The sequence below is a fragment of the Hetaerina americana genome, unplaced genomic scaffold (genome assembly GCF_022747635.1).
Source record: "Hetaerina americana unplaced genomic scaffold, ioHetAmer1.1.p SCAF_179, whole genome shotgun sequence".
NCBI lineage: Eukaryota > Metazoa > Arthropoda > Insecta > Odonata > Calopterygidae > Hetaerina > Hetaerina americana.
The window spans coordinates 336,938-364,766 of NW_027286740.1; the positions used below are offsets into that span (position 1 = coordinate 336,938).

Here is a 27,829-nt window from a genome sequence, read left to right on the forward strand (position 1 = left end):
AACATCATCAGGTACTTTTTTGAGCTTTACCTTCCATATTTACATTTATACTATTTTGTCTTGAGGCAATAGTTAAGGGGCAAAAGAAGGTGTTTTGGGATTGGACAGGAGTAGGAAGGTGTGGGGTTTCAGGGCTAAAAGGTTTTGTTCATCGCATAGAATTAGAAAACATGGTAAATTGTCCTCTTGAGTCTTTACATTTCATTGTCATCTTTAAAAAATGCCACTGTGGTCACAGTCCCAATAACCGGCATGGCTTTCCTGGGAAGAGGAGATTAAGGTGCTTGGGGGTGGGGGGGGGGGGTCGCAATGACCAGGGAAAATAGGCCCAATAAATTGGGCGGGGAGGGTTAAGGAAAGAACAGTGAAATCTTCACATGTCTATTAGTTGGAATAGTGTGAATTTTATGAAATAGGTGTTGTAGGGAAAGGGGGAATAGGGGTAATGGGAGGGAAGCACTTGAGAGCATTAGCTAATTGAATGTTGTTCTTGGAATACTGGTCATTCTCTAGTGTCTCCAGCGTCTATCGAGTCTTCTTCCAAGTGGGAGACGTCTGGCATAAAGTCACTCTTGTCATCCAGGAGGTACTTGAGTGAACACAAAAATTTCTTCAAGAAAAGGAATGTGTCTTCCATGTTGACCATTCCATGTCTTTTTGGGAAGGAACTAAAGCAGATCTGATGTAGTCTTTCAGCTGCATTCCTCTCTTATAAATGCTATTATCCCATAAACACTATTCTTCCCATATTTTCCTAAACCTTTTAGTAGTTCAATACGAATGTCGTCCACTCCCATGGCCTTATTTGTTTTCATCTCCCTTGATGCCCTTTCGGGGATCGGGATTGGTGCGGTGGCTACCGTACTGGCTGCCCACCCAGAGGGCTCGGGTTCAAATCCCGGCGGTGTTGAATATTTTTCAGTGGTATCCCTACTTGGGGTGCTTAGTGGAGGGCACTTTGAGTGAGTACGCCGTCCGTCGGATGGGACGTTAAGCTGTGGACCCCTTCTTGGCGTCTTTCGTAAAGAGTAGGCTAATACCGACGCCGGGTTTCTCTCCACCCTTCATCCTTTCCTATCTATCCCCTATGGCACAAATGACCTCAGCAGTCGGTCGCCTCCCCTAAATACTACTACTACTTGATGACCTTTCTATGTCTAACCCTTCTGGCCTTAATTCTTTACCATAAAGTTCTTCTATATATTCCTTCCATCTCTCTTGGATTTTTTCTGTGTCAACTATTATTTTATGGCTTATCTCTTACTGTTAAAACAAATCTTCCCTTCTTACTTCCTAATAGTGTTTTGACCTTCTTTTGTAGTGCACCAATGTCACTCTTCCTTTGCAAAATGTCCATATCCTCAACCTGCATCTTTCCTTTGTTCTCTTTTTTACCCATCTCAATTAATTATTTAACTCTTTATACTTCCTTTTAATTTATACTTTCATACTTCCTTTGTTTACCTTTTACTTCAATATTACTTTACTTTCCTTATTACCTAATTTTTATAATTCCTTACCTAACTCTGTATTTTCATTCTTCCATTTCTTTCTCTCATCTATCTTTCTAAACAAATTATTTGTAATCCATGGTTTCCTTGTCCTTTTCCTATTTACTGTTCCTGTAGTTTTCTTTGTGGCCTTCCATATCAGTACATTTATTCCTTCAGAATTTTCCTCTGTGCTACCCAGCTCCATTCCCTTGCTCATGGTTTTCTCTAAAGCGTGCTGAACCTGTCTTCCTGTCATTCCTGTTAATGCTTCCAAATTTCATTACCTATGTCATCTTTCATGTCTTTTTGGAATCTGATCCTACACTTAATTTTGATCTGATTCCACATCCGCTCCCAGGAAACTCTGCGAACTGTTCCTAAATATAACCCTTATAATATAATATAGCAGATATCTTCCGTAATCCAAGGCCATTTTCCTTGTATATCTATGCCTTTTGTGGTGTCTGAACCATGTGTTTGTTATGATTAACCCGTCTCCTGCATAACTCTCTTTCTCCCTGAGGTCATTCCTTGTTTCGAAACTATAGTCCCCCACCTCTCTACCATCTCTTCTTTTACCTACCATTTTGTTCCAATCCCCCATCACTATCAAGTGATCCTCCCCAGGAACACGGGTGATCTCCAAAACCCTTCTGGAACCCGATCTCGGGTATAGCTTTTGGCTCGCTCTCTCAGCGATGCGATTATAGTCTCATCTGCGCTTGTAAAACAATGGCCCTTAAAGGTTCTCTTTATTTTCCGTAACAGAAAAAAGTCACAGTGAATATGGAGGCTGTGATATCATTAGAGAGCTTTTTTTGGCCAAAAATTCGCAAACGGTAATTAGTGAAGTGAAGAGGCATCATGGTGGTGCAAAACCATGAATTGTTTTGCCCCAAATATGGGAGTTTTTTGTATTGCTTCAAGCAAACAGTATTGAACTGGTAAGTAGTACCCCTTATTGATCGTTTGACCTTGTGGCAAGAACTTAGGAAGCATTATACCGTTGAAATTGAAATTATTAAGTCTCATTACTTTTTGCACATACCTCATGTATCCTCTAAAAACTGTATAGTAAAAATATCGTTACATGAATTTATTACTTTGTATGTTTCTACCACCATAGTGGTCCTTAAGTACTTTCAATTACTTTGTTAAAAATCCAAAATATTACTGTAATTACATTTAGTATCGTAGATAAAATGAGTTGCACTGAAGGTGTAATGAAGTATACGTTCTATGATTCCCAGAAATGCCTCTTTTTAGTGTTCAGTGACCGTCATGCCAACCATTCCTTACTGGGGAATAGGCAAGTAAAATTAAGACAGTTGTGTAGACTCACTGGAAGCTTGATTGTTCACACATTTTTCCATTGCCTTTTCCAGCTGGCGTCTCTTATTTCGTGCAGCTTGAAGACAATGGGTCAGAGCCCTTATGCCTCAAATTGGCTGGAGAGGCTGAGGCAGATCAAGCGCTTGAGGGCCAAGGTGGTGCAGGAGATGCAGCCTTCGGGTGGTGGAGGCGTGGTTGCACCTGGGGGAGATGGGGTCACTTCTGGGAGTGGTGCCGCAGGCGTGGTAGCCACCTTCAGCCCGGAGTTCACCTCCCCCGTTGCCGCGGCGACCACCACCGTCAGCCACAGACTCCCAGGAAACGCCCGCCGAGGGGTTATGATGGAAGACTTCACCGAGTACGCATGAATTCACAGGGCATGCTTCAAAAGCTGAACTCCCCAATCACTACCAAATGCTGATGGGAAATTTGACAAACGCCACACCTATTGCTAAAATATCAGATGTGAAAATAGAAGGAATGCTGTATTTTAAGACTGTATAAGTGTTTATTTGTTCGAGGGATTCTTTTACATCAGAGAATCAATATTTTTGTTCATTGTGTATATTGCATTCAAAATAAAATGTTTTTATAGAATCTAATTCTAATTTATTCCTGATTTGGATACTTAAGATGTTCATTTCAGTAAATTTTCTTGAACTTTAAATTTGAAGAACCATCAGATGTCTGGAGATCAAAGCTCTACCATCACTCTGCCTAATTTATGACAACTATTCTGTCAATCTGTCTACACATTCTATATGGCTATCAGACAACTGACTTATTTGTGTTATTACATTTGCATGTGCTTAATTTCCATCTTCCTGCTTCAATTCCATCCGAGGATTGTAAGTTTGATGATAATGTAGGTCTGCGCATGTAGTTCAAATGTTTATCCTAATAGTGGCAGTAATCAGAATCATAAGTAGAATCAATTGGGTAAGATGTTGGCTAACTAAGTGGTACAAGTTTAGTGCAGGTATGGATCAATTATTATTCTTGATATTCTACCTGTTCAAGTAGTTTTTGGATGGACAGATTACACAACAGTACGAGGTCTGTTCAAAAAGTATCACGAATTTAGAATTTCCACTGGTTACATATATTTGATTTTCGATATTCTTGTGCTGTTATGTTGGTACTTACTACCTTGATCAAAAATTTCCCGGAATTTATTCAGAAAATTAAAAATACAAGTTTATTCATCTAAATCTATATTGTCCCCTTCAAAGTAATCCCCATCGACTGCAACACACTTATGCCAGCGCTTGATCCAATCCTCGAAACATTTTTTATATTCGGTTTTCGGTATGTCCATCAGTGCTTCCTGCGATTTTTCCATTACTTCCTCTCGGCTGCTAAAACGCGTTCCCCGTAATGGTTTTTTAACTCGATTGAACAGAAAGAAGTCACAGGGAGCCAAATCAGGTGAATTCGGTGGCTGTTGGATGGTATTTGTTGCATTTTTCGTCAAAAAATTACGAATAATGATAGCACTGTGCGACGGTGCGTTATCATTGGTGCAAAATCCACGAGTTTTCTGCCCACATTTCTGGTCTCTTTCGGCGAATTGCTTCACGCAAACGTCTCATAACGCCCAAATAATACTCTTTGTTTACTGTCTGGCCTTCTGGCAAAAATTCATGATGCACTACACCGTTGTAATCCATGAAAACCGTCAGCATTGCCTTCTTTTTTGACTGAAAACGACGTGGTTTTTTTGGTCTCGGCTCATTTGGTGAACGCCATTCACTTGCCTGATGTCTGGATTGCGTGTCGTACTCATAAACCCACGTCTCGTCTCCAGTAATGATCCTTTTGATGAATGTGGGATCGGATTCAGCCTCGCAAATCATGTCTTTTGCGACGTCAACACGGTCTCTTTTTTGCATGAAATTGAGGTCTTTTGGCACCAACTTTGCTGCTACACGACGGAAACCCAAATCATTAACCACAATGTCTTGGGCGGATCCATAGGCAATGTTCAAGTCCTCCGCTATTTCTCTGATGGTTAATTTGCGGTTATTGACCAACATTTCTTTTACTTTATCAATTTTTTCACCGACTTTCGATGTCGATGGTCTGCCACTGCGTTCATCATCTTCGATTGACTCACGACCACTTCTGAACCGCTCGTGCCACTGGTAAACGACCGTTTTTTTAGAGAATCGTTGCCGAAACACTTTTCCAACATTTCCAACATCCGTGCGCCACTAAATCCGTTTTTTACGCAAAATTTAATACAAGTTCGTTGTTGCAAATTTAAATCCATTTCTGCAATTGTAAAAAATCGCCAACACACACAGAGATAGATGTACTCTTGGCTACGTAACTTTTGCAAATGTCAAGTTATGACACTAAGATTTAAAGGGAATATCAACAACAGATGTACCAATTTAACAAAAAAAACAGAACTCAAATCGGAACGATGGGAGCGCCACACGGTGGTTATTCCGGGAACTTTTTGATCAAGGTAGCATGTCTCTCACTTATGCTGAAAAGTTCAGCCATTTCGAATGTTCAGTTAATTTTTGACAGATTTTTTGCTTGGACGTGTTTTGGCTTATCTTCGATTTTTGCCTGTTCCAAAAAATGGATCAACGAATCTGTATCAAATTTTGTGTGAAAATCAAAATTAAGTGCGTGGACGCATTCCGAATGTTGACTGTGGCATATGGAGGAGCTTCCTTGGACCGAAGCAACGTTAATCAGTGGTACAAAATGTTCTCAAGAGGGAAGATGTGAACAACGGAGAGTGTGCCGGACACCCGAGCACGTCAACAACAGACGGAAACATTGATGAAGTGAAGAAAATAGCATTGGCCAATCGTCAAATCACTGTTAAAGAAGTTGCTGAGGACCTAAACATATCCATTGGCTTGTGCCATTCTATTTTTACTAATGATTTGGGCATTGCATGGGTCGCCGTGAAATTCGTACCAAAATTGCTCAATTTCGACCAAAAACAGCAACGCTATGAAAACATTGCTAATGTTAGGTGTTGGACTCCGTCCACAATCACCCAAATTTGCTCCAGAGGGTCATAACTGGTGACGACTCACGGGTTTATGGTTATGACGTGGAAACTAAAGCTCAATCATCCCAATGGAAGCTGCAGCAGGGGTCAAGACCGAAAAAGGCACGCCAAGTTCGGTTGATTGTGAAAGTTTTGTTTACAGTTTTCTTTGATTGCAGGAGCATGGTACAGCATGAGTTCTTGCCACAGGGTAGAATGGTAAATAAGGAATATTACCCACAAGTTATGCGCAATACGCACAAAGCAATCCGTCACAAACACCCAGATTTGTGGAAGATCAAAAATTGGCTTTTGCACCATGACAACACCCCTGCTCACACATCGTTACTTACATGCCAAAAACAACACACTAATGCTGCCGCAGCCATGGTATTCCCCAGATCTGGCTCCCTGTGACTTTTTCTTATTCCCGAAACTGAAGAGGCCCAAGAAAGGACCACGCTGCGCTATGATTGACGAGATAAAGACTCCATCGAAGGAGGAGCTGAACAAGATCCCAAAAAATGATTTTTTGAAGTGCTTTGAGGATTGGAAAAAACGTTGGCACAAGTGTATAATATCAAATGGGGATTACTTGGAAGGGAAAAAAATAGATATTCATGAATAAATAAATAAGTTTTGAAAAAACACAAAAGTCACGATACGTTTTGAACAGACCTCGTGCAATGATACCCTTCCTTCCCTCTCCTAAGAAAAGTCTTGATATCCAACACTAAAATAAGTCCCTCTTCTATACCGTAAACTTCTTTCCTCCCTTCATTCCATCCTACATCCTTATCCCCTATTCCTGCCCCTTCCTTGCTTGCTTAACATTTTCCCCTCTGTCACAGTCCTCAGCATCCCACTGCCGATCAAAATGGGCTTCATTCATTTTCCCTGTCTCGTAATGATTTCTCCCAGCAATCCCCTCTCCTCGCCCACCATGCCTAGCACTTCCTCATTTGTCTTCCTTTCTGCCCACTTCACCTTCTCCATTCATCTCCACACCCACCTGTCAAATGTCTCCAGTCCACGTCTGTCCTCTTGCACCAAAGACCATGTATGTTTCCATGCCATACATAACTACGCTCTGTATCAAAGTTCTAATTGACTTTTCTTTACATCCTTACTCAACATCCCCATCATCAATTCCCTCCTCGTGAAAGCCTCTTTGCCTATTGCAATTCTTCTTTTTACGAGGTCTGTTCAAAAGGTATCGCAACTTTGTTTTTTACAGATACAGATTCTTTGATACATTTTTTGGAACAGGCAAAAAAGAAGACTACACAAAACACATCCTAGCAAAATGGCTGTCATCAATTAACTGAACATTCAAAATGGCCGAACTTTTTGACATAAGGGAGAGACAAGTACCAAAATAATACCACCAAAAAATCATAAATCATATATACGGAACCTCCAAAAATGCAAAATTCGTGATACTGTTTGAACAGACCTCGTATATCTCCACTGTTTTGACCATTTCGAAACAAAACACTTCAGAGATATTTCAATTTTTCCACCTGCTTTAGTGTATGAACTCCTATTTAAATATTTGACTTAGCTTTCCTCTCTCATGAAAACCTTATAACCTACACTTTGTTTATGCTAATTTTCATCCCATATGTATTGCACTGAATTTCCAATGCACGCAGCAATACTTTCAACCTCTTGACTGACTATTTGACTCAAATACAGTCATTTAGTATCAGTTGAGTTGGCCGAAGTACAAGTAGTAATCTGGTAGTAATAGATATTTTTTAATTGAGTATTTTATTGCATTTTAATTTTTCTTTTTAGAAACCTTGTTCATGATATTTTATCATGGTTTTAACTGTACTTCAACTCAGCTAAGCCTGCCCATATAAATTTTTCAGAACAATCGTTAAAACAATCCTGAAATTACGAGTATAGTGTCAGGCATATGTGCACATGCTTGGAGATATTTTCAGCCGGCATGTTGTTATTCTGTTGATAGATTTCGGTGTTGGAAATATAGGCTTTTAATTAATGAAGGAACAAAGCTAAGTAATGAGGCACAATTTTCCAAACTTTGGGCCCAGAGAAGAGAGCACAGCTGTACAAGTGGTACACAGCTATGCTTGTAGTTCTTGTAGACAGCAATCAGGTAATAACGTTGATAAATAATTAGCTGTGCACAATCGAACGGGATTTTTACATTATTATGTAAAGTAAGCAAGTAATTGTAAAAATTTCAGGAGATCATTTCACAGAATGAAAATTTCATTACATTTGGTTGTCATTATATTTTTTAATCAAACTTATTTTATAACAAACAGTCCATTGTCATGCATTCTTAATTCCAATTCTGCCAAGCCTCTGATCACCATGGATCTTGCACATTTCTATATTGTGAATGATTTTTCAAAGTGCTTATGTATGCATTAGGCGGCATCCGTAATAAGGAATTTTATTGTGTAGAAGTTTTAAAAATATGACAAAATTATTCAGTAATCTTACTGAATTCCCAGAACTTAATCCATCTTGGAATACTTGGTGGTTGTTCATTGAGTATCTTTATAGTTACCTCCTCGTGTCACAAGCTATAGTATGGTATGAACCTCAGTTCTGATCTGTAGACTTGTGAAAGCATCATAGATACTAATGCAGTAAATTACATGGTAGGTTATGATAACCATGCCTAATGCTGTAGTGTAGACAAAAATATTCATTTTGTTTGGGAGAAAAGGTAGAGTGATGATCTACTAACCAGTGCACCCAGGCTCAATTTCGAAAGATGACTCTGGGCCCGCTCAGCTTTACTCAAGCTGTGATAGCTGTTCACCTGATCTTCCTGGGACTCTGCAGGCAGCACAGGGAAAGAAACTGGCCGCCCTAATTGTCCTACTTACATGGTTTGTATAAAAAGGTATGAAAAACTAGATTTTTTTCAGATATTGCTACGATGCCTCAAAATTCTTCATAGTACATCACTTGAGCATTGACACACTTTTGCCAGTGGCTTTTCCACAACTCGAAGGCAGCCTTGTAGATGGATTCTGGAAGGTCCAAAAGGGTACGCGTGCAAGCTTCTTTGATGGCACTTAGTGGAGTCCTTTGAGGGAGGATTTCACTTTTGGGAATAGATAATAGTCTGCCGTTGCCCAGTCAGGACTGTACGGGGGTTGGGGAATCATCATGATGATGTTGTGCAAGATCTTTGCAAGCAGGCCCTCGACTCTGCTCTTGGTCGTCCGTCCAACGACCTTCAGGATGAGCTTAGCTCAGATCTTTTGCATCACAAAATTTTCGGTGATAATAGTGTGTGCACTGTCACTGTCTTACCAACGCCAATATGATATCCAATCATGCACACACTTAACCAATAGTCTGAATTCAGCACTTCATGCAAGGTACATCCGGAAAAAATTGTTGCCGATACCTTATATGTGTCAATTTCCCATGCCATTGGGCCTAGTGCTGTGCAAACTCTATCCTCACCCATCAAACCAACTCCTGGGTTGATTACTGTGAATTTCTTTCATACTTATAAAATTTTCACATTAAAACCACTTTTGAGGAAGACCAGAGGAAATGAGCTGAATTATTTATCCCATGACCTTATGATGGATGCAAATATGAATATGAGTCCTGGCAACTACAGAATCCAACCCACTGGGTCAAGTATGGTGCTCGGTAGCAGGAGAGGCAAGGCATCTGGGGTCCTCATCACCCAAAATCTTTGCAAAGTTGAAAATGACAGCAGAGAAGAGCAGACAGAGTTCTGACTCTTTAACCAGTTAAAATAGGGACATGCGACGTTAGGATGGGAATTAGAAAAATATAAAGCGGGAGATGTAGAAAGAAATAAATGCATAGATACTTCAGATATATGTGAGATGAAATGGAAGGATGGCGCAAATTATTGGAGTGATAAGTATAGACTGCAGGGCATAATATATGGTGGGAGGGAAAATGTCCAGTTAGAGGGGGCTGTGGTTTTAAATGAAAAGGTAAAAAGGAGAGCAGTTAGCCAAAAGCAGGTAAGTGATTGCATATTATTGGTAGAAGGAAAAGCCAAACCATAAGGAAATATAAAGCAAGAGATGGAGAGAGTTCATTCATTTGGTGGGTTAGTTCCCACCTCAAAAAAGGAAAGGCAAGGTTATCTGAGGACTCTAGACTAATAAGTTTGACTTCACATTCACCAAAAGTAGATCTTAAAAAAGCACTCAGGATCATCTACAAGAGGATGGAGAGCAGGGCAAATGATTTTATGTGGGATGATCAATATGGGTTCAGGAAGGGGAGAGGCATGCCATTGCAGTAATGAGGGCACTAACAGAGAGGACCATAGAATACAATGAATAGGATGTATTTGCCTGTTTTGTAGATCTAAAGAATGCATTTGACAGTGTTAATGGGGTAGAATTAATGGATATTACCTAAGAGTGGAGTAGATTGTTGGGAAATCCAACCTATCAGAGATAGTTACATTTTTATATATTTCTGTGTAATTTGTTGTAATTTTTTCACAATTCTATTTTGTTTGTGATTTCCCAGATAGTGATGTGTCCTATATCTTGTGTGATAGAGCTCATCTTGATTTTATCCATATTGCATGGCAAAGAATAAATAATAATTGAAAATCAGCAACCTGTATATTTCTCAGACTGCATAGGTGTGGGTGGTAGATGGAGAGTTGGGATGGATAATGTTAGGAAGAGTAAAACAGTGATGTCCATTATCAACCATGCTGCTCAACTTATATGTCGAGGAAATGATTACTGAGTTAGTGAATGATTACTGAGTCGAGGAATAATTAGAGTTAGAATAATAGTGATAGTATATTGAATGACAGATGTAGAATGTATGAGTAGTTGAAGAGAAGTTAATTGTAAAATGGGGAAACAGGTTTTGTGTTATTAGGTAAGGCCAAGAAATGTAGGAGTGTTTAGTTTGTATTCATCCAAAACCTATCTTAAATAGTAGAATGCCAAACAGTAATGAAAATATTTGCTTGATACACATAAAAATGTGAAGAGATTATCCAGAACACATAGATTTTTGTTACCTGAGATTCCAATCCAAAGCCCACCCTTGAGCTTGGTGCACAACGGGGAATAGGGTCATAGAAGTAGCTTGCGCAATGCATTGCTAAGTACATATGTAAGTTGTGACTTCACCAAACACTTTCTATGCATGTTTCTCTTCTATATAATTTTTCTGTGAATTTTTCTATGTGACTTTGTCCAGGGGTATTTCTCCTCTTCAGGTGTATCCTTTGAGATATCTGTTTCTCTTGGAATGCATTGAGGTGTGAAATGGGGGCACTTTGTAATTACCTCTTGCACAACTTCAGCTAAATAATTTGATATTACTATATTTTTGAAGAAGAGATGCATTTATACTTTTTGCAAAGTTGAAAATTGCAGGAAAGTAATATTACTACTGTATCACTGCCAAACAGTGCATTGGATATTATAACCAAAGAGATTAGAGCTGACATAAGCTTTTGAGGATTGTGTCTGAATTCTGAGACTGCATTGCTTTTGGTTAATCATTTAGTATTTATTTATTTAACGGGAATAAACCTTTTACACAAAGAAAGGCAAAAAAACATGTATTGGTCCCACAATTATAAAAAAAATTTACGAATGGATACAAATTACATAGTCATGCCGCATGGTTGGCGGCCCCGACATCATTGGTGGGAGTATAGCACAGAATTAGACAGTAGTACTTGGTTTATGAGTCTTTATTCAACCCTTTTTAAACAGTGGGGTTCAGGCACCGGGGAGTAGGGACGAGGGAGTACTTATGGGTGTAGGGCGTCTCAGGTGTGGTCGTAAGCTAGGCCAATGGACTCAGAGGCGGCAGAGGACGTCGGGAGAGGTGCAGGGAAAGGCTGTGCATCTCCGGTGTGGTCGTAGGCTCGACTGATGGACTCAGAGGCAGGGTATCGGGTGAGGAATGGGGAAGGGAATCGGTCCTGCTCCAGGATTGTCCCGCTTTATAAGGCATCGAGATAGCGTGGCCATCGCTCCTTCTGGGGGAGGGATGACTTCATAGTAGCTACTATGTAGTCATCCCTCCCTCCAAAACAGCACTGCATTGTAGGGGAATTGGGTAGCGGACATTGTCTTGTATGCTGGGGTGTACTCCTCCTTGGGAAAGATGATCTTTAGTGGAGGTTTCCGAGAAACGCACTAGTCGAACATACCTAACTAGGTTAATTAAAGTAGATGAAATATAAGTATCAAATACTATTCAAATTAAAAAATGGATAAAATATTAGAAAAATAGTGTTTGTTACACTCCAGAATGATGGTACAAAATGATAAATGTTAGTAATATATATTAATTAGACATTGTGGCATCGATTAAGAAAATTTTCCCAATGGACATTAGGAACAAATTATCGACTCGTAAAGTATCAATGAAGCAATAATTAGCATTCTAAAATTCTTCTGATATTTTTAATAACATTTTTTTGAGGGATTCTGGTGAGATAGAAAGTAGGTCAATATAATCACAACTGTTGGCATATCTCATAATCTGGCTTAAGGGCGAGTAGTAAGTGTAGTTTTGTGCATCATATCTAATTTCAAAGAGTGCTTCATTGTCACGAAAATCACGTAAACCAATATCACATTACTCGAAACTAGTAGCTAAAAGCTCCATCAGAAAAGGAGTCATTTTGCAGCATCGAAGTATACTTAATTACTACACAGGTGTATGCACACTTTTACAAAGCAATGCAGCAAAGCAACACTTATGACTGCATCATAAAATGTTGCACTCATTATCCTGTACATGATCAGTGTATTCCGTTCTGTAATAATGCCCTCCCCCAGATGTATCCACAGAATCATGCCTTCAAAAGTCATTTGCCTCTTATCTGAATAGGCAATGGTCAACCTATTTCATTTCCATGTAGTTATAGCCTACGAAATACTTTATGTGCAGCCCATGCCCATCTGGCATAGTGAAAATAAATAAATTCATACAACACTGAGTTTCGCTCAAAGAAAAAGTCAAATATTTCTTATAATATTTTAGTATATCGGCGTATTAAACTTACATTATGAGACTTATTCTAATAAAGTAAAATTTTGACTGATGCTAATGTTCTTTGTCTATAGTATGGATAAGGCACAGTTATAGACAAATTATATGTATTGAGTCACAACTAATTATGCCTTCGTGGTTGCACGACATATACGAATGATGTAGGGGCACCACGGGCATAATGCAATCAGCTGTTTTTAAATTGGCGGTGAAGAAAATGATAGTCAAAGCAAAATCTGTTTAGCCTTGGTTAAAATTTCAATAAGCGTATATGTGAAAAAATGTGATATAATTTATTCTAAAAAAGTTATTTATGGATATATTGTTCATTTAATAGTTGTTTATTATGAGACCGAGTTCCGTATTAGTTTTAACTTGAACATGATATTTCTTATTAAGCGCGGGATTCGTGCTAAATGTTTCCAGCAAGGGTTTTTGTAATGCAGTTTCATATTTTAACAAATAGTTGATCAAGTATCGGAATTAGCTATATTTTTCATTGTTAAATACTATTTATACCAAAAATGGCTCTAATTTCCGAGTTGAAATCAATTTGTAGCCGGGAAAACGTCAAGTTGGAAGTTGTAAAACCACCAGGATACATAGTACCGCTCCTTCTGCACTCCGAAGAAGAGATTATTCTAATACGTAAAGAGGTTCGTGAATATGGTATTGAATATGTTGGATGCTATTTTAGAGTTTGGACACAAGTTATTTGAAAATTTATTTCTTAGGGATCCATGCCTGCACCTTATATTCCATTAATAAATGCCAAGGAGGATACACAAGAAGGCATGTTTTGTCTCTATATTACTTCAGCTTTTGTGTTATAATGATTTTGATTGATAATTCATTAGAGATCTTTTTTATTTTAGAGTTTGAGTTAACGGGGTCGCCTCTGCACACATCTTTGGACGACAGCCTAATAAATAGTCCCTTGACACAGGCGCAAGTAAAGATAAATGAATATTACAACCATTCGCCTTTATCAGTCGATCAAGCATTGTAAGTGTTCATACATTTTATTCAACAAGTAATTCCATCTGTTCTGTTTTTAATCAAACTGAATTAATAGGCTGTTTTAAGTTGAGATTATTTTTATTTACTGCGTGTACGACCTATACACATGCATTTATTATCTATGCGAAGTTTCATTCAATTAATGCATCCAAGTATTTGAGACAAAATCGTTGAATATATACTTGAGTATAAAAATAGAAACAAAATGGGACTCGATAGTTATTCATTGCTGTTTGAGAGAAATTTATTTATTTTTCGCTGGTTCATTGTATCACATTGTGCAACTTGGGTATTACATTTCGCACTGCTTTTGCTATTTGGCAAATAAAGTATGGCATTTTAATTACACCATATGAAGTTTCAGAGGTGTTTTTTTGTTGTTTTTGCAATGACATAACAATGATGTGCACTGTAGTGATAGAGGTTATAACATAAGTAGTTTAGGTATTTAGTCCTCATCGTTGACGAGATATGTCCGGGCATATAGTGATGTCCTGAGTGCTGCTGCCATACGCTGTATGTGTTATGTATTAACTGGCCACTCCAGTACTATTAGAAACAATCGATGTTCAACATTTCAAGCCAATTTTTATTCATAACACATTGTTTATCGATTGTTTTCCGTATCTGGCGACTGCTGTTTATCACTGTCTTGTTTGTCGACTGTTTCGCTATGGAATTGAGCATAATTAGTTGCCTACATCAGTGCTTGAAGTTTGTAGTTGTAACACACTGATTTGGGGCTTATCTTTAATATTTAATTTGTTGCATGAATTAAAATGCTTTCTGGAGGTGTACATTGCAATATGTTTGGTTGAAATGGATAGTGAAAAGTTTTTAATGATGTGCTCATTTTTGCGTGGTAGTAAGTTTTTTCCTTTATATTGTGTGTTACAACATTTGCATACAATGATAGGTGTTTGGAGAAGAGGACTGCACCAAAGAAATACCCACTTTTTGATATCACGTTTATTTTGTTGGAAAATAAAACATGAAAGAGAAATGTGCATTGAATATGATGAGAACAATTGGAGATTGTACCGAGTATGGAAAATTCAGCACTTTTAGTAAGCCCATAATCATACAGGCATTAACATGCTGACATCCCTGGACCAGTGAGTCTGGTCATGGAACAAACCACATCCATTGTGAAGATATATATTGGCAACACTTCCCATTTGATAAGTAATTGAGACCTACCATGTTACATTTAATAAGGTATGATTATGAAACTTGACCTACATTAGCTGATTCTGAGGATGTAGAACAATATTAGATGTAATTACTCACTTTGTAATTCCAAATTTGAATCTCTCTCTTTCTGCCTTTCAACTCAAGAAATTAAACCTCCAGAAAATTTTTAAAATTTGTTTTGAATTTATTTAAAACTGCCAGAGTACTAGAGTGTGGCAATGGTTTTAATGGATTGAGGTAATTTGTCACGAAAGATATTGGGCTGAGTGAATATGGACAGAAATAGTAAACTACCAATTAGTTGTTGGTAATTAAATCTTCCACAGTCCTTATTAGGATGGAGAACAAGGCAAATTAATACTAATGGGGTGATCAAAATTGGTCCAGGAAGGGGAGAGGCATTCGTGATGCCATTGAAGTAATGAGGTCACTAACATTGAGGAATTTAGAATACAAGCGGGATGTATTTTTGTATTTCTTAGGTTTCCTGAAGACGTTTGATGGAATGCATTTGGTAAAATTAATGAGTGAAATAGGAGTAGATAGGAGGGAGAGGAGGCTAATCTGCAACCTGTGCATGTCTCAGACTGCTGAGGTGCAAGTGTGGAATGGAGATTCCAGATGGGCTGTGTTGGGAAGAAGAGTAAGGTAAGGTCAGTTTTGGAAAAAGAGCGATTCCCTCCCAAATGCCTACTGCATCGGGGACACTGAAATGGAATGTGTAGCCTCAAGTGAATACATAGGCATTACCCTCACAACCTCTCTTGGGTGAATAATATCTGGGGAATATGTGGACTAGCTAACAAAAAATTAGTGTCTATTGGAAGAGTACTGGGTAAATGTGATGGAAAGGTCAAAGAGAAATGTTATCTTTCGCTGGTTAGGCCTCATTGAGAATATGCTGCTAGTATATGGGATTCTCACGAAGTCGGATTAATTGCCGAATTGGATAGCGTGCAGCTTAGAGGAGCTGGATTAGTAAAATGTTGTTATGATATACTTAGTAGTGTATCAAAAACAAATAAGGAATCACCTCGCGGAGCAAAGGTTAAATTGCAGATTATATCTCTTGCATAATGTGGAAGGGTGTCTTTTTAGCAATTATGTTAAGAATGTATTATTACCCCCATCATTTTACGGAAGGTGATCATATCAATAAAATTGGAGAGAGAAAGCGCAGAACATAGAGATTTAAGATGTCAGTTTTTTCTTGAACGATAGGGGATCATAATAACATTGTTTGACCGCGGTAGGGTCATATTCAGGTCAAAATTACTCTGGTGTGTATTCACCCCCTGCCATACACTGTAGCAGTGGCTTGCAGGGTACTAGAATAAATAATATATCTTTGGCCAGTCTATCAGCGATTGGAATCACTGGAATTGCCATCGAAAATGACACAGTCTTCGATGCCAGTAATCTCAGATTTTAGGAAAATCTTTCCAATATTATTTCATGTTATATCAATTACCGGCCAGGTTAGTCAGGTTGGCAGATAAGCCACAGGTTGTGGGTTTGAGTTCAGCTTTGTGCAAGGGAGTTTTGTCAACCTGGGCAGCTCAGCCCCTGGGGAAAACAACAAGTCTCAACAGCTGCTCATGGGGTCTGAAGGAGAGCAAGCACCACCAAAGGCATCCACAGAGCAGATAACCTTGGCTAAATTCAACCCTTGGTAATCTCCCATTGATCTCGAGTCTTACCATAGTAAATTGTCAGCCTTCGTGTATGCGCTTCATTGTTTATTTATTTATTTAACGACTTTATTGGGGCGATATTGAGACTTCATAGTCCCTTCTTCCACCCAACTCCTGTACATTGCATTGAAGACAATCACAAATACCCAAACCCTTGGTGGAGGAAAATCCACCTAGGCGGGAATCAAACCTGGAACCTATGGGTTGGCAGGTGAGGATGTTACCCCACCGGGGCTGGAAGAGTATGGGAACCTTCCACTTGCCTCAGTAACCAAGTTTACAAACCATACCATCATATCTGTGTACTTGGTTAAAGTGTTCTCTAATCTTTTATTTAGATCTCTTCTTACAGTCATTGTCATCAATGCTTTTTGTGAAAACCTCATTACCTCTTTCAAATCTTATTTCAACATCCTTACTACTTCACCCACATTTTCTAAAACATTAATGAAATAAATGAACTTCATTGTCGTAAATAAAATTCAGTTTGCTGTGTTTGAGGAATAATTTTTTGGCCGTGAACAATTTTTGTGGGGAGGGGAAGTTTGAAGGTGCTTCATGATGGTATCATGCAATTGTGAATTAAACGGCAAAATTTTTAGCTAAAAACTTGGAATATTTTGTGATTGCCTTTGAATTAAAAATTTTTTGCATTTTCTTTCCTTTGTTAAAAGTATTGTTGAGGTGTCTTCATATGCAGTCATCCATTGAATTTGGACCAAAGGAACTCATTTCATACGTGTTAAAACCTAGAAAACTTGAGGAGGTCTAGAAGTGACATATGTTGAAGATGTGCTGGTTGCTAAAATTTACTGGTTTGACGTTGGGTTTATGAATATCTAAGGAATTATGCAAACAGAATTATTGCCATGATACAAGTGCCTCAGTTGTTGATAAACGTAATGCAAATAACAGAAGTAGAAGCAGAAGTATTTGGTATCAAATTTTCTTTTAATTTGGTCAAATTAAATGTTTGATTTTCAGCCATCATGCTAGAAGGTTATGTAATCTGTACCTAAAGATTATTTAAGTCTATAATTCTTGGAATGGGTTTATTCATGGTGCTTTTAGGTCAGGGTATGGAAAACAGGATTTTTAGCCTGGAAAGGCAAATTTTGAAGGCATAAATCATTAGCCAGCCCATCAGGTGGTGACCAATGATGTATTTAAGGTTTCTGCAGAAGTGCCTGTATAGTGCACCATATAATATACCATATTTATTAGTGGATGGCATGCAGTTATTTTCCTAAAGTTGGGGCTGAAATTCGACGGGCGTGTTATATGCATGTATTTACTAATTTTTTGTATACATTCAATTAAATTGGTTCATATTTAACAGTGTTAAATTAGGGTTCTTGGAATATGCTGAATGATATGGTTATTTATTTATTCATTATTTAATTGTTAAGTGTTTGCAAAATGAGATGTACGTATTTGCAGTTTTCCCTTTCTCAGTTTTTCTGCTTCCACCATTACTCAAGCATCACCTGCTATAATTTGAAAATCAATCACCAGGAGAGCCAGAGTTATTAGTTAAGATTTCGAATGCAATTATCACTGGCATGGATTTTTATGTTAATGCTGTACTTGACACAGATTGTCATCTCACAATGGTGACGCATGTGATGTCTGTCCGATACTTTGCAGTATAATTTATTCCATGTAATAAATAGACTAAATAAATATTTATTGATTGATCACAGGAATTATGTAGAATAGAATTCCTATGTCTGCTTAAGCTCTTGAAGTTATGGTAAATGGCTTGAATAGCCGAGTACTCTGCACTAGATAGGCATTGGGAAGGAAAGAGCCATAAAAGGAAAGCCATGGTGTCATCATTGGTGTTCTTGCTCAATGAAAGGTGGTTAAGGCGTCAGAGTTTAATTTCCAACCTCACGAATTTCTTGTCATGTGTGCACCGTCACTCATTGAGGTGCTGTCTGGTCCATGCGGCACCGGCAATGCAAATGGCTCCCTTCAAACTGAAGCCCTCAGCTGGTGCGAGTCAGATCATAAGCCCCTGAAGCAAAAACGCAATCCATTCTCATGTTTTTGGAACAGGCGGATACTCAATTTGTTGACGCTGTCAGGCAACCCCTCTTTTGAGGAGAAGGAGCTCCCTGTTTGGGTGCTGTGTGATGCCAGTGATGTGAGCCAGACAGTGCTGATTACGCTGTGGAGGAGGGATGACGGCTGGATGGTGCGAGGCACTGGCACGCTGGCTCCTTCACACTTGATTCTGCAGAACTTCAACCCCTCCCTGGATGTCATGCTTAAGGATCACCTGCAATCGTCAATGGCTCAGAAGAATGACGTGAGTGGCATTTGTCGGTGGCACCTTATTCATAGTTTCCAGGTTCAACTCTCGACTTCATTTTATCTACAAATTATTTATTCTTTTGTAGGCGAACCCCAATACTTGATATTATAGGAAAATCATTTCAACATCCATCCAGAAGTGGCTAAACTGATCGTTACCCAATCATTGAATTGAGTACAGGTCTCCCTTGAATGAATGTATATTTATTTCTGATAATGGCTTCCCCTTCGTTGACAGTTGAATGTGAGCTCGCTTTGTCTCATATTTTGTCCGATCAGTATTGCTGCCATTATCATTGATGAAACAGTTTTCATTCTGGTGCTTTTATTTCATCGATGCTCTAGGCAGGATTTAAGGTTTTTGGCATTCATGCTAATGATAGGCCTTTTTCATGGAATTGCTGATTGCAATTGTTATTGCTGATAAAAAATTGTTAGGATTCATTTTGTGGTTCCTGCTTACTGTCACACTTTCAATTAAATGGTGAAACTGTGTAATTGCATGTGGGAATTATACTATAATACAGGTGAGAATATAGTTATTTCGTGCGCGTTAATAAATATCGGGGGACATGGTCATTCAGTGGGTAGAGGGCTGGGCCACCGACCATAGGGCCCAGGTTCAATCCTGAGCATGCCTCTCTTGAGCGCCCTCGGCTGCATCCAAGCTGTGGGATTTTTCAGTAACGGAACTTCCTGCCAAACCATGGTCCACACAGGAAAAAGAATTGATGAAAACTGATACTGCTGCTCCCCCTACACTGATGTGTCATTTTAAAATGCCATCGGGCATAGTACTGGGTGAGTTTCTAAATAAAATCATATGCGAGAATCGTATTGTATCCCAAGAATATGTATTAACAAAAGGATAATGGTCTATACTGCATTTGATAATTTTTATTACATAGTTAGTCATGAGAAAAACAATATTCGCATTATATCTTTTTGAAGAGGTTACAAGAATTTATAAAAATTATCATTAGTGGCATGTCTCAAAGAAATTCCTTGAATTACTGAGGAAAAAAGTTAAATTACATGTGATTCAAATAATATTTGTTTTATTTTTTTAAATACACACACGCTGCTTGTAATCTTTCTTAATTTTATCCATATCAGCTAAGTTTCCTGGCTCAAGAGTTACTAGTGACTATGAGTTGAGTATCTTTTTGGTAGTCGTAATTGAGCGCATGTTTCCCACCGGAGTATTATTACATTTGTCAAAAAGTATCCTAAGATGGAATTTTCTTGTTGAATGCATGGCATTACTATCATTAACTCTAGTACCTATTCTAGTGGCTCAGGTTAGGTTTTCAATGGACTCTGGTGCTATGCACTGTTGTGTTCCTAATCCTTGACTGACATGATATGCAAAATCCTTAAAAGTCATTTCTTTTACTCATTAAAGTTACCCATTTTTTAGCCCCGTGCACTCTCCGCCCACCAATGCTTCTCAGTGTTTACTTTTTTCTTAATATGTCATTATCCTTTAACACTCTCATAATGTTTTTGTCAACTAAACCTCACGTTGTGCTTTAATATAGATCCACATAAACACAGTATCAACCTGAGCACAATTTGTGAATCCAGGAACTAAAAAGTCCATCCAAAATATCTAATCTTATCTTCCCTTTAAATTGTCCATACAATATGCTGCGCACCTTAGCCATCTTAAGCATCACACTGCTTCCCAATGTCTCACCCTGCAACCACTTGCCTTGCCTTCTTTGAACTATTCGCAAACATTGTTCCTCTTCCCTGTCCCAGACGTATTATTAGTATAGGAGACTTATTTTTGTCCATAACATCTAAACCTCCACCCCAATCCAGCAGAAATAATATTTCTTCTATGCTGCTAAAATTAAAGAAATTACTAAATTAATGGTGAATTAAGAAAAAAATACAAAAATGTTGAGAATAGTAAGCTTTTTTGAAAAAAATGTAAAGATACGAGTGTGATCACAGGTCAGAAATTAAACCAAAAGGTTTATGAGAAAATAACAATGTTCGGTTTCAACTTCAAAAATGTTGGCTGACAATGTGATGTATCAATGTCATTTCGAAATGAAATCAGCAGGAATTAAATTCCACTTAAATGTATGACTCTCCTGTTTGATATAATCTTTGAATATATAAAAATTGGCCATTATAATGTTGAAACAGTTTGACACATAAGAAATCAATCAAATGATTGGCCAACTGAATAAGTGTTCTTCTGTGACTTACCGAGTCCTTTGACTCCATCCTTAATTCTAAACTCATAAATAAATTTGAATATCGTGGTATTCGTGAGGATTGACAACATTCCTGTGGAACTATGTAAAAGTTTAGGAAAGTGCAGGAGGAGGAGTTTTTATGGACTAATTCCTGGTATTTATGAGGGAGGAATTTGGCTGGAAGGCTGTGAGATCAGTGTTAGTGCCTATTCCAAAAAGGGGAAAGGCAGGAATATCTGATGACAACGGAGCAATAATTTTGATTTCACACGCAGCTCAAGTAGTTCCGAGGATCATCGACAAGAGGGTGGAGAGCGGAGCAAAGGATTACCAAGGGGATGATCAGTTTGAGTTCTGGAAGGGGAGTGGCACTCGTGATCCCAATGCAGTGGTAGCAATAATACTAGGTTATTCACCATTTACAGGTTCAGCATGGTTTTGTCTTAAAATAAAAAACTTACATCAATTTCTCTTTGTACATCACGTGAAAAAAAAGGTTATTTGTGTTACATAAGGTTTTAACGAAACAACATTTTATTATATAATGCACAAACTTCATCCAGAGTGACAAAAGTTCAATGAGCAAGTATGCTTAAAGATTGCGCTTGAAAGCATTTGAAGGAGATGCTTTCAAATTTGGTGGAAGCAGGTGATGAGGTCACTGGGGGAGAGGAACATTAAATACAATCAGGAAGTATATGTCTGTTCTGTAGATTTCAAAAAGGCTTGCGAAAGAGTAAATTGGGTAGAATTAATTAATGAATTGCATAAAATATTAGTAGATTCGAGGGATAGGAGCTTTATCCGCAACCTATACATGTCTCAGACTGCTATCAGGTGCGAGTGGGGAACGGGGAGTACGGATGGGCAGTGTCAGGAAAAGGTGTAAGGCAGGGTTGTCCATTATCACCATTGCTGTTCAACCTGTATGTAGAGGAAGCGATTAAATAGGCATGGGAAGAACTGGAAGTAGGTTTAAAAGTGGGCGGGGAATTCATGAAATCAGTTAGGTTCGCTGATGACAAAGCTTTAGTTTGTCAGTAAGCCAAGGGGTTGCGAGCATTGCTGACTGAATTGGAAATTCAGTGCGACAGGTATGGGATGAGAATAAATGTAAATAAAACAAAGGTTATGCAGTTTTCGAGAAAGAGAAAGGCTAAGTTAAACTTTAAAATAGGTGGGTTAAAACTGGAGTGGGTGTAGCAGTTTACGTATCTAGGAAGTGATTTGGACCAAAACGGTCAAAGTAGTAGGGACATGAGGAGAAGAATTATGTGAGGCAAAGAGGCTTTCACGAGGAGGAAGGAATCGATGGCAGGAACGTTGAATAAGGATGTTAAGAAAAGGCTTGTTAAAACTTTGATATGGAGCTTGGTTATGCACGTTGCGGAAACTTGGTCATTGAAGCAGGATGATGGATGTAGATTGGAGGTTTTTGAAATGTGGGTGTGGAGAAGAATGGAGAAGGTGAAATGGACCGAAAGGAAAATAAACGAGGAAGTGCTAAGGTGTGATGGAGGAGGAGAGGGGATTGTTGGGAGAAATCCTATGGAGGCAGGAAAAGGGGTGTATGAGGGGTGTATTGATCGGCAGTGGGATGCTGTGAAGACTGTAATAGAGGGGAGAATGTTAGGCAAGTGAGTAAGGGGCAGGAGTAGGATAGATGCATGCTGGATGGAATGAAGGGAGAAAGAAGTATGCAGATTTATTGAGGGGCTTATTGTAAGTTTGAACATGGAGTTGTGTTCTGTTAAGAGAGCCAAGGGAATTTTTGCTGTACCTTTTGGTAGCTAATGCCCATCATAAACCTACCTTAACCGGTGGATTACTGATAATAATAATTTTGGCATTATTGATGTGGACTTTCTTCCAAATGATATCTCCGTTGAGTATCCACGGAGTGTGGAATCAGATGGTCTGCCGTTTTACCTATCCAATAAAGTCTCAATTTAGGACCTCTCTTATTCTCATTGATGATCCATGACCTTCCTCATAATATCCCTTCCAAGTCAATCTTTTATGCATATTATGCTTCTATCATGCATGAGTGCACCTAATAAGGAGGGGCTTCTTTGATATCTGCTGAGCTGCTCTTAGCATGTCTTAAGTCTCAAAACTTCTCTTGCGCCATCCAACCACTTCCATTTCTGGCAGTGATTGCCCCCCACCCACTTGTGCATCCATGGGAATGCTCAGTGATGATGCGCAAGGGGGTGGTTAAGTTCATTTCATACTCGCTCGCTCACCTCAAAGTTCTCCCCCTTTGGCTTGCACAGCAGTCAGCTGCGTAGCCAAAGTGGATTGATACCGAGGCACCTACTTTGCTGTAATGCTCTCGGTTGAAGATGTAGACGAGGTTCAATCTGGATCCTGAACCATTTTGAGAATATTATTTGGGTGGAATCATCTCAATCCTTCCCCTCCCGAAGGCCAGGGAAAGGCAACCCATTACCTCAAATGAACATGTTGGGTACTTCACCAACTAGCATTATTGATTATGCAAAAAAAAATGCATGACTCTGAGTGAGAGAGTTTGGGCCAATACTTGGTGGAATTCCATTATAATGAAAAGGAAGAAACAAATAACTTTGTGTTTCTACCAAATAGAATTTTTATTGCGGACTGGTTTTGCTCTACTCTGGCATCATCCCTAGTTCTGATGATGGTGCTGTGGCTACTGTAGTCGACAAAACTACTTGGTAGTAAAAATTCTATTTTGTGGAAACGCAAAGTTATTTGTTTCTTCCTTTTCAATTCAATGTTTGGCCATTGGAGGCAAATGTATTGACCGCAGGCCACGAATGGAAATGGATGCCTGTATACACTGATGCAACTCTGATGTGGAGGATAATTAAGTGGTTCAGCAATGGGATATCTCCAAATCCTTACTGAAACTGGTTTCTTGCATGACTATTAATCAAGCTGAGGCTCATGCTACCCCAAATGTTTTTTTTATGATTGCTCATATTGTGTAGTTATTTAAATTTATATTTTGCGCAAATCAATGTCAGTATTGTCACCTTGAATGCCACGGAATGTTTATATTTTATTTTTAGTATGTGAAAATATCAAACTGATCAAGTATTACAATAAATAAGTGTCCAGAATCATCTAAGTTTTTATCAATTACCAACATCATAAGTTATTATCTTGTTCTCTGAACAGCCTTATCTCCATTTTTTTGTTCACATTCTTCCATTTTCATGATCATCTCTCCAGATAACTGGTAACTTTCGGCTATTCTAGTATTATATTAAAATTCTTCCCCTGTGTCACACCTTTGCCTCAGATTATAGAGTAAGAAGTAGAACTGTTCTATCATTTGCATTTCTTGAATCCTTGGACTAAAAGTTCCCCATCTTTTATCTAGGGTTCCTATTGCTGTGAGACATCGACACAGATGATGATTTTGATTGTTAATTTGCACATTTCTAAGTTGTTCATTTGATTTTGTTCATTAATATGTATTTGATTATGTGTATTGATTGAAAATATGTTATTTTGCAACGACAATGGGATCTGATGAAGGATCCATGCTACTCCTGGGGATTGCGATTGCTTAGGTTGATTGTGAGACAACTCCCTCAGTCCCGGAGGCATCTTCAGGTTGAAGTGATCTGCTAAACAGTTGTCTGACCATCAACCTACCAACTCCTCGAGACACCATGGATCCTTCATCAGATAGAAGTCACGGAAGCCTTAGACAATAGGATCTGTACAAAAATAGTTGGAATTGGCACATAAATAATAAAAGAAAAGTATCGAAAAAGAAACTGTAGTTGTTTGAACCTGTTTTTATTTTTACTTACTGGGTGCTGAAGATGCTATTTCTTTATCTTTCCTTAGAATTATATCAATTGATTAAAAGCTTCCCTCCATATTTCATGTTGATTATTATGTCCCACTTTCATGATTTCCTTCTCTTTTAATTCGATTGGATTTCCAGATAAAATATAGATAGCAATGTATTTTGCCATTCAAGGACTAATTTCATCAGCAAAAGAATTTATATACATGGAAATGGCATCAGGGAAAGGGTGTTTCACTTATATATGTTAATGATGGTTCTTTCATTATTAATGTGAATGCTTTAGATGATGAATAGACGATGATTCCACACCTTGTGTTGTAGGTTTCCTACGAGGTCAAGGCTTGCTATAACTGTAACAAGAATGAAGCCTCAGAAATAGTGGATGAGTTGGCTGACAATGGATCGTCCCTCAAAATGCATTTATCTTGGAAAAGGCCTCATTCTCACTTTGGTTTTCCTCCTTATGATTCTGTCTCCCGTATGGTAAGTCGTCACATGAATTTTTACCATAATAATTCATGAAGGATGTAATAATATTCAAAAGATGCTTTAGAAATACATTTGGAAGATTCTTAAGCTTGTCATCAGCTGAGACGGCCAGAGTGGAATCTTGATTCATTTATATTAATTTTGTTACTTTCCATTTCATGATTTCTTTTTTTCATTATGCCATTGTTTGTTTGTTTCATCAATATTTAATTGTGGAAGTGCAATTAAAATATTAGATTTTATAGGAATGCGCAGGTCATTTATCGGCCATTAGGTGCCCTCAGAGGTTAAACTCATTCTCATTGTGCCATCCATGCGATGATCAATCAGATGATGCTGATGAGATGGAGTTGGTTGGAAATAATTTTTCATCCAAGCTTATTCATCTTGTGGACATGGTAATTAAAACTGAAGAAAAGGTTAACAGGGTAATATGTATTTGGAAAATATTTTCTGATGCATGTAAAATAATGTAAAAAAAATAATTTACAAGCATAGACAGCGAATGCATCATGGCTTGTAATATCTCATGAAATTTTTCATTGCACAAATAATATTGTTCAAACGAAATCATTTTAATCTTAACCTTGATTAGAAAGCATTGTGACCTTAATAAAAATGGCTATTTAATACCGTAACTTGCAACACGTACAGCTTTGTCTAATGCTAAGGCCCTAAACAAAGTAACGTGATGACATTTCGCTGTACAAGGTGTTTGTTTGTTAGTTGTAGGGCAGTTGGATTGAGAGATGTCAGTGTAATTTTTTTAGGGTACATATGTCATGGAAAGACCTATATTTATGTCTGGAGACTATTCAGACTGAGATTCAGGAAAGAAAATTTTGAATTAAAATGGAAAAAAGTGCATTCATGAAATTCTATTACCGATTTTCCCGGCCCATGAGATGCACCTTTTTTACTCCAAAATGTATTCTAAAACCAGCCTGCATCTTCTAATGGGCCAAAATAAGTATCCTATAAGTCGCTAGCCGACTCTCCAGGAAAAATACTTACTCTTACGTATCCTTTCCCTCATCACGTGTAGAAAATGGTTGTCCTTATCATAAATTTCAACAATAACACTGTTTTGTGTCAGTATTAAGTAATGGAGCTTTAATATTTTGTTGAAAATACTCCCTAAAAATTCCCTAATAAATTGAAAATTTATAAACTGTAGTGCGTTTAGTTTCATCTCACACGTGGTGATGCTGCAAAACTTACATGTGTTGAGTTAACAGGGATGTCACCCCTCTGGCAATACATCGGATCTCTTGCGGTAAACTTGGAGTCTGCAGGCACTCAACCATAAGTAGCATGATGGAATCATTTAATGTGTAATGTGGTCGTCCTTTCTATTTGGTCCTAGCTGTTACACACAGAAAGTAAGTGTTGCATTAAAAGTTAAAATTAGAATAGCCATGTGGGATGAAAAGAAAGAAGATTGTTACATAATGATTGTAATTGTATTAATGATGTATTGTAATGATACTCGCCTTGTCACCGTTCACATTCGTGTTCAGTAACATAGTATTGCTGGAACATTAAGAAAAAGGGGCTTGTCTTCATGTGAGGAGCTCAAGACATTCCAATTGAAAAGCCCATAAAAGTGGGAATATCTTGATGACTCCATGGTGGATTAATTGTTAAAAATAAACCAAAAATTGAAAGATAATTCTGTTTGCATGAACATCAAAAGCCAGGCTCCTTATATTATCAAGGCACTCTCAATATTTTGTATTAAAGTTTGTTAATTCAACAGGAAGTGAGTGTCACAGTTGGCTATGAATGCAGCGCACTGTGGCAAGAAATTGAGAAGCTTCAGGAGATAAATGTCTTAATGGATAGTAACCCTGTAGCGAGAGAAAATCATTCGCTCTTGTCGATGGCCACAGTGAACTTGACTGTCATGACTTCTTCTCTCCGAAGCCAAGTTCATTCATATGTCTGTGCTGGGAAACTTCCTCCATCATTCAACTCATCAAAGCCTCCGAGTGCTCCCAAGAATGGTGAGCTTGGTTCTTTCGCAAATTGGTTCATGGAGGTTTGAATGGTTGTTGAATAATGTTGTAATTTGTGCTGGATGCATTTCAGGGGTTGGCCATGTGCTTGATATCTGTGAAGAGGTAGCTGAAGGGAGGAGGCATAACATGGATTTGACAGAAGTGCTGTGGAGCATTCTAAAAGGCAAGGAACAGTTGATTTCACTGCTGCTGTGA

The 27,829-nt window shown here is 38.3% G+C and overlaps 2 protein-coding genes across 2 annotated transcripts in view; both read left to right on the forward strand.

Annotated features, from left to right (window-relative positions):
* The window catches only part of LOC139687197 (tuberin-like), a 64,454-nt gene extending 61,078 nt beyond the window's left edge, over positions 1–3,376 (forward strand). Inside the window, exon 32 of the mRNA XM_071584320.1 lies at positions 2,879–3,376. Within this exon, the coding sequence (XP_071440421.1) occupies positions 2,879–3,193 (315 nt within the window). The 3' untranslated portion in view covers positions 3,194–3,376. The remainder of the gene's footprint in view (positions 1–2,878) is intronic.
* Positions 3,377–13,705: 10,329 nt separating this feature from the next.
* Positions 13,706–27,829, forward strand: LOC139687194 (uncharacterized). Its single transcript, XM_071584317.1, has 5 exons — positions 13,706–13,878; positions 18,843–19,095; positions 25,446–25,607; positions 27,373–27,619; positions 27,705–27,829. The coding sequence occupies exons 1-5, from the start codon at positions 13,706–13,708 to the stop codon at positions 27,827–27,829; spliced, it is 960 nt and encodes a 319-aa protein (XP_071440418.1).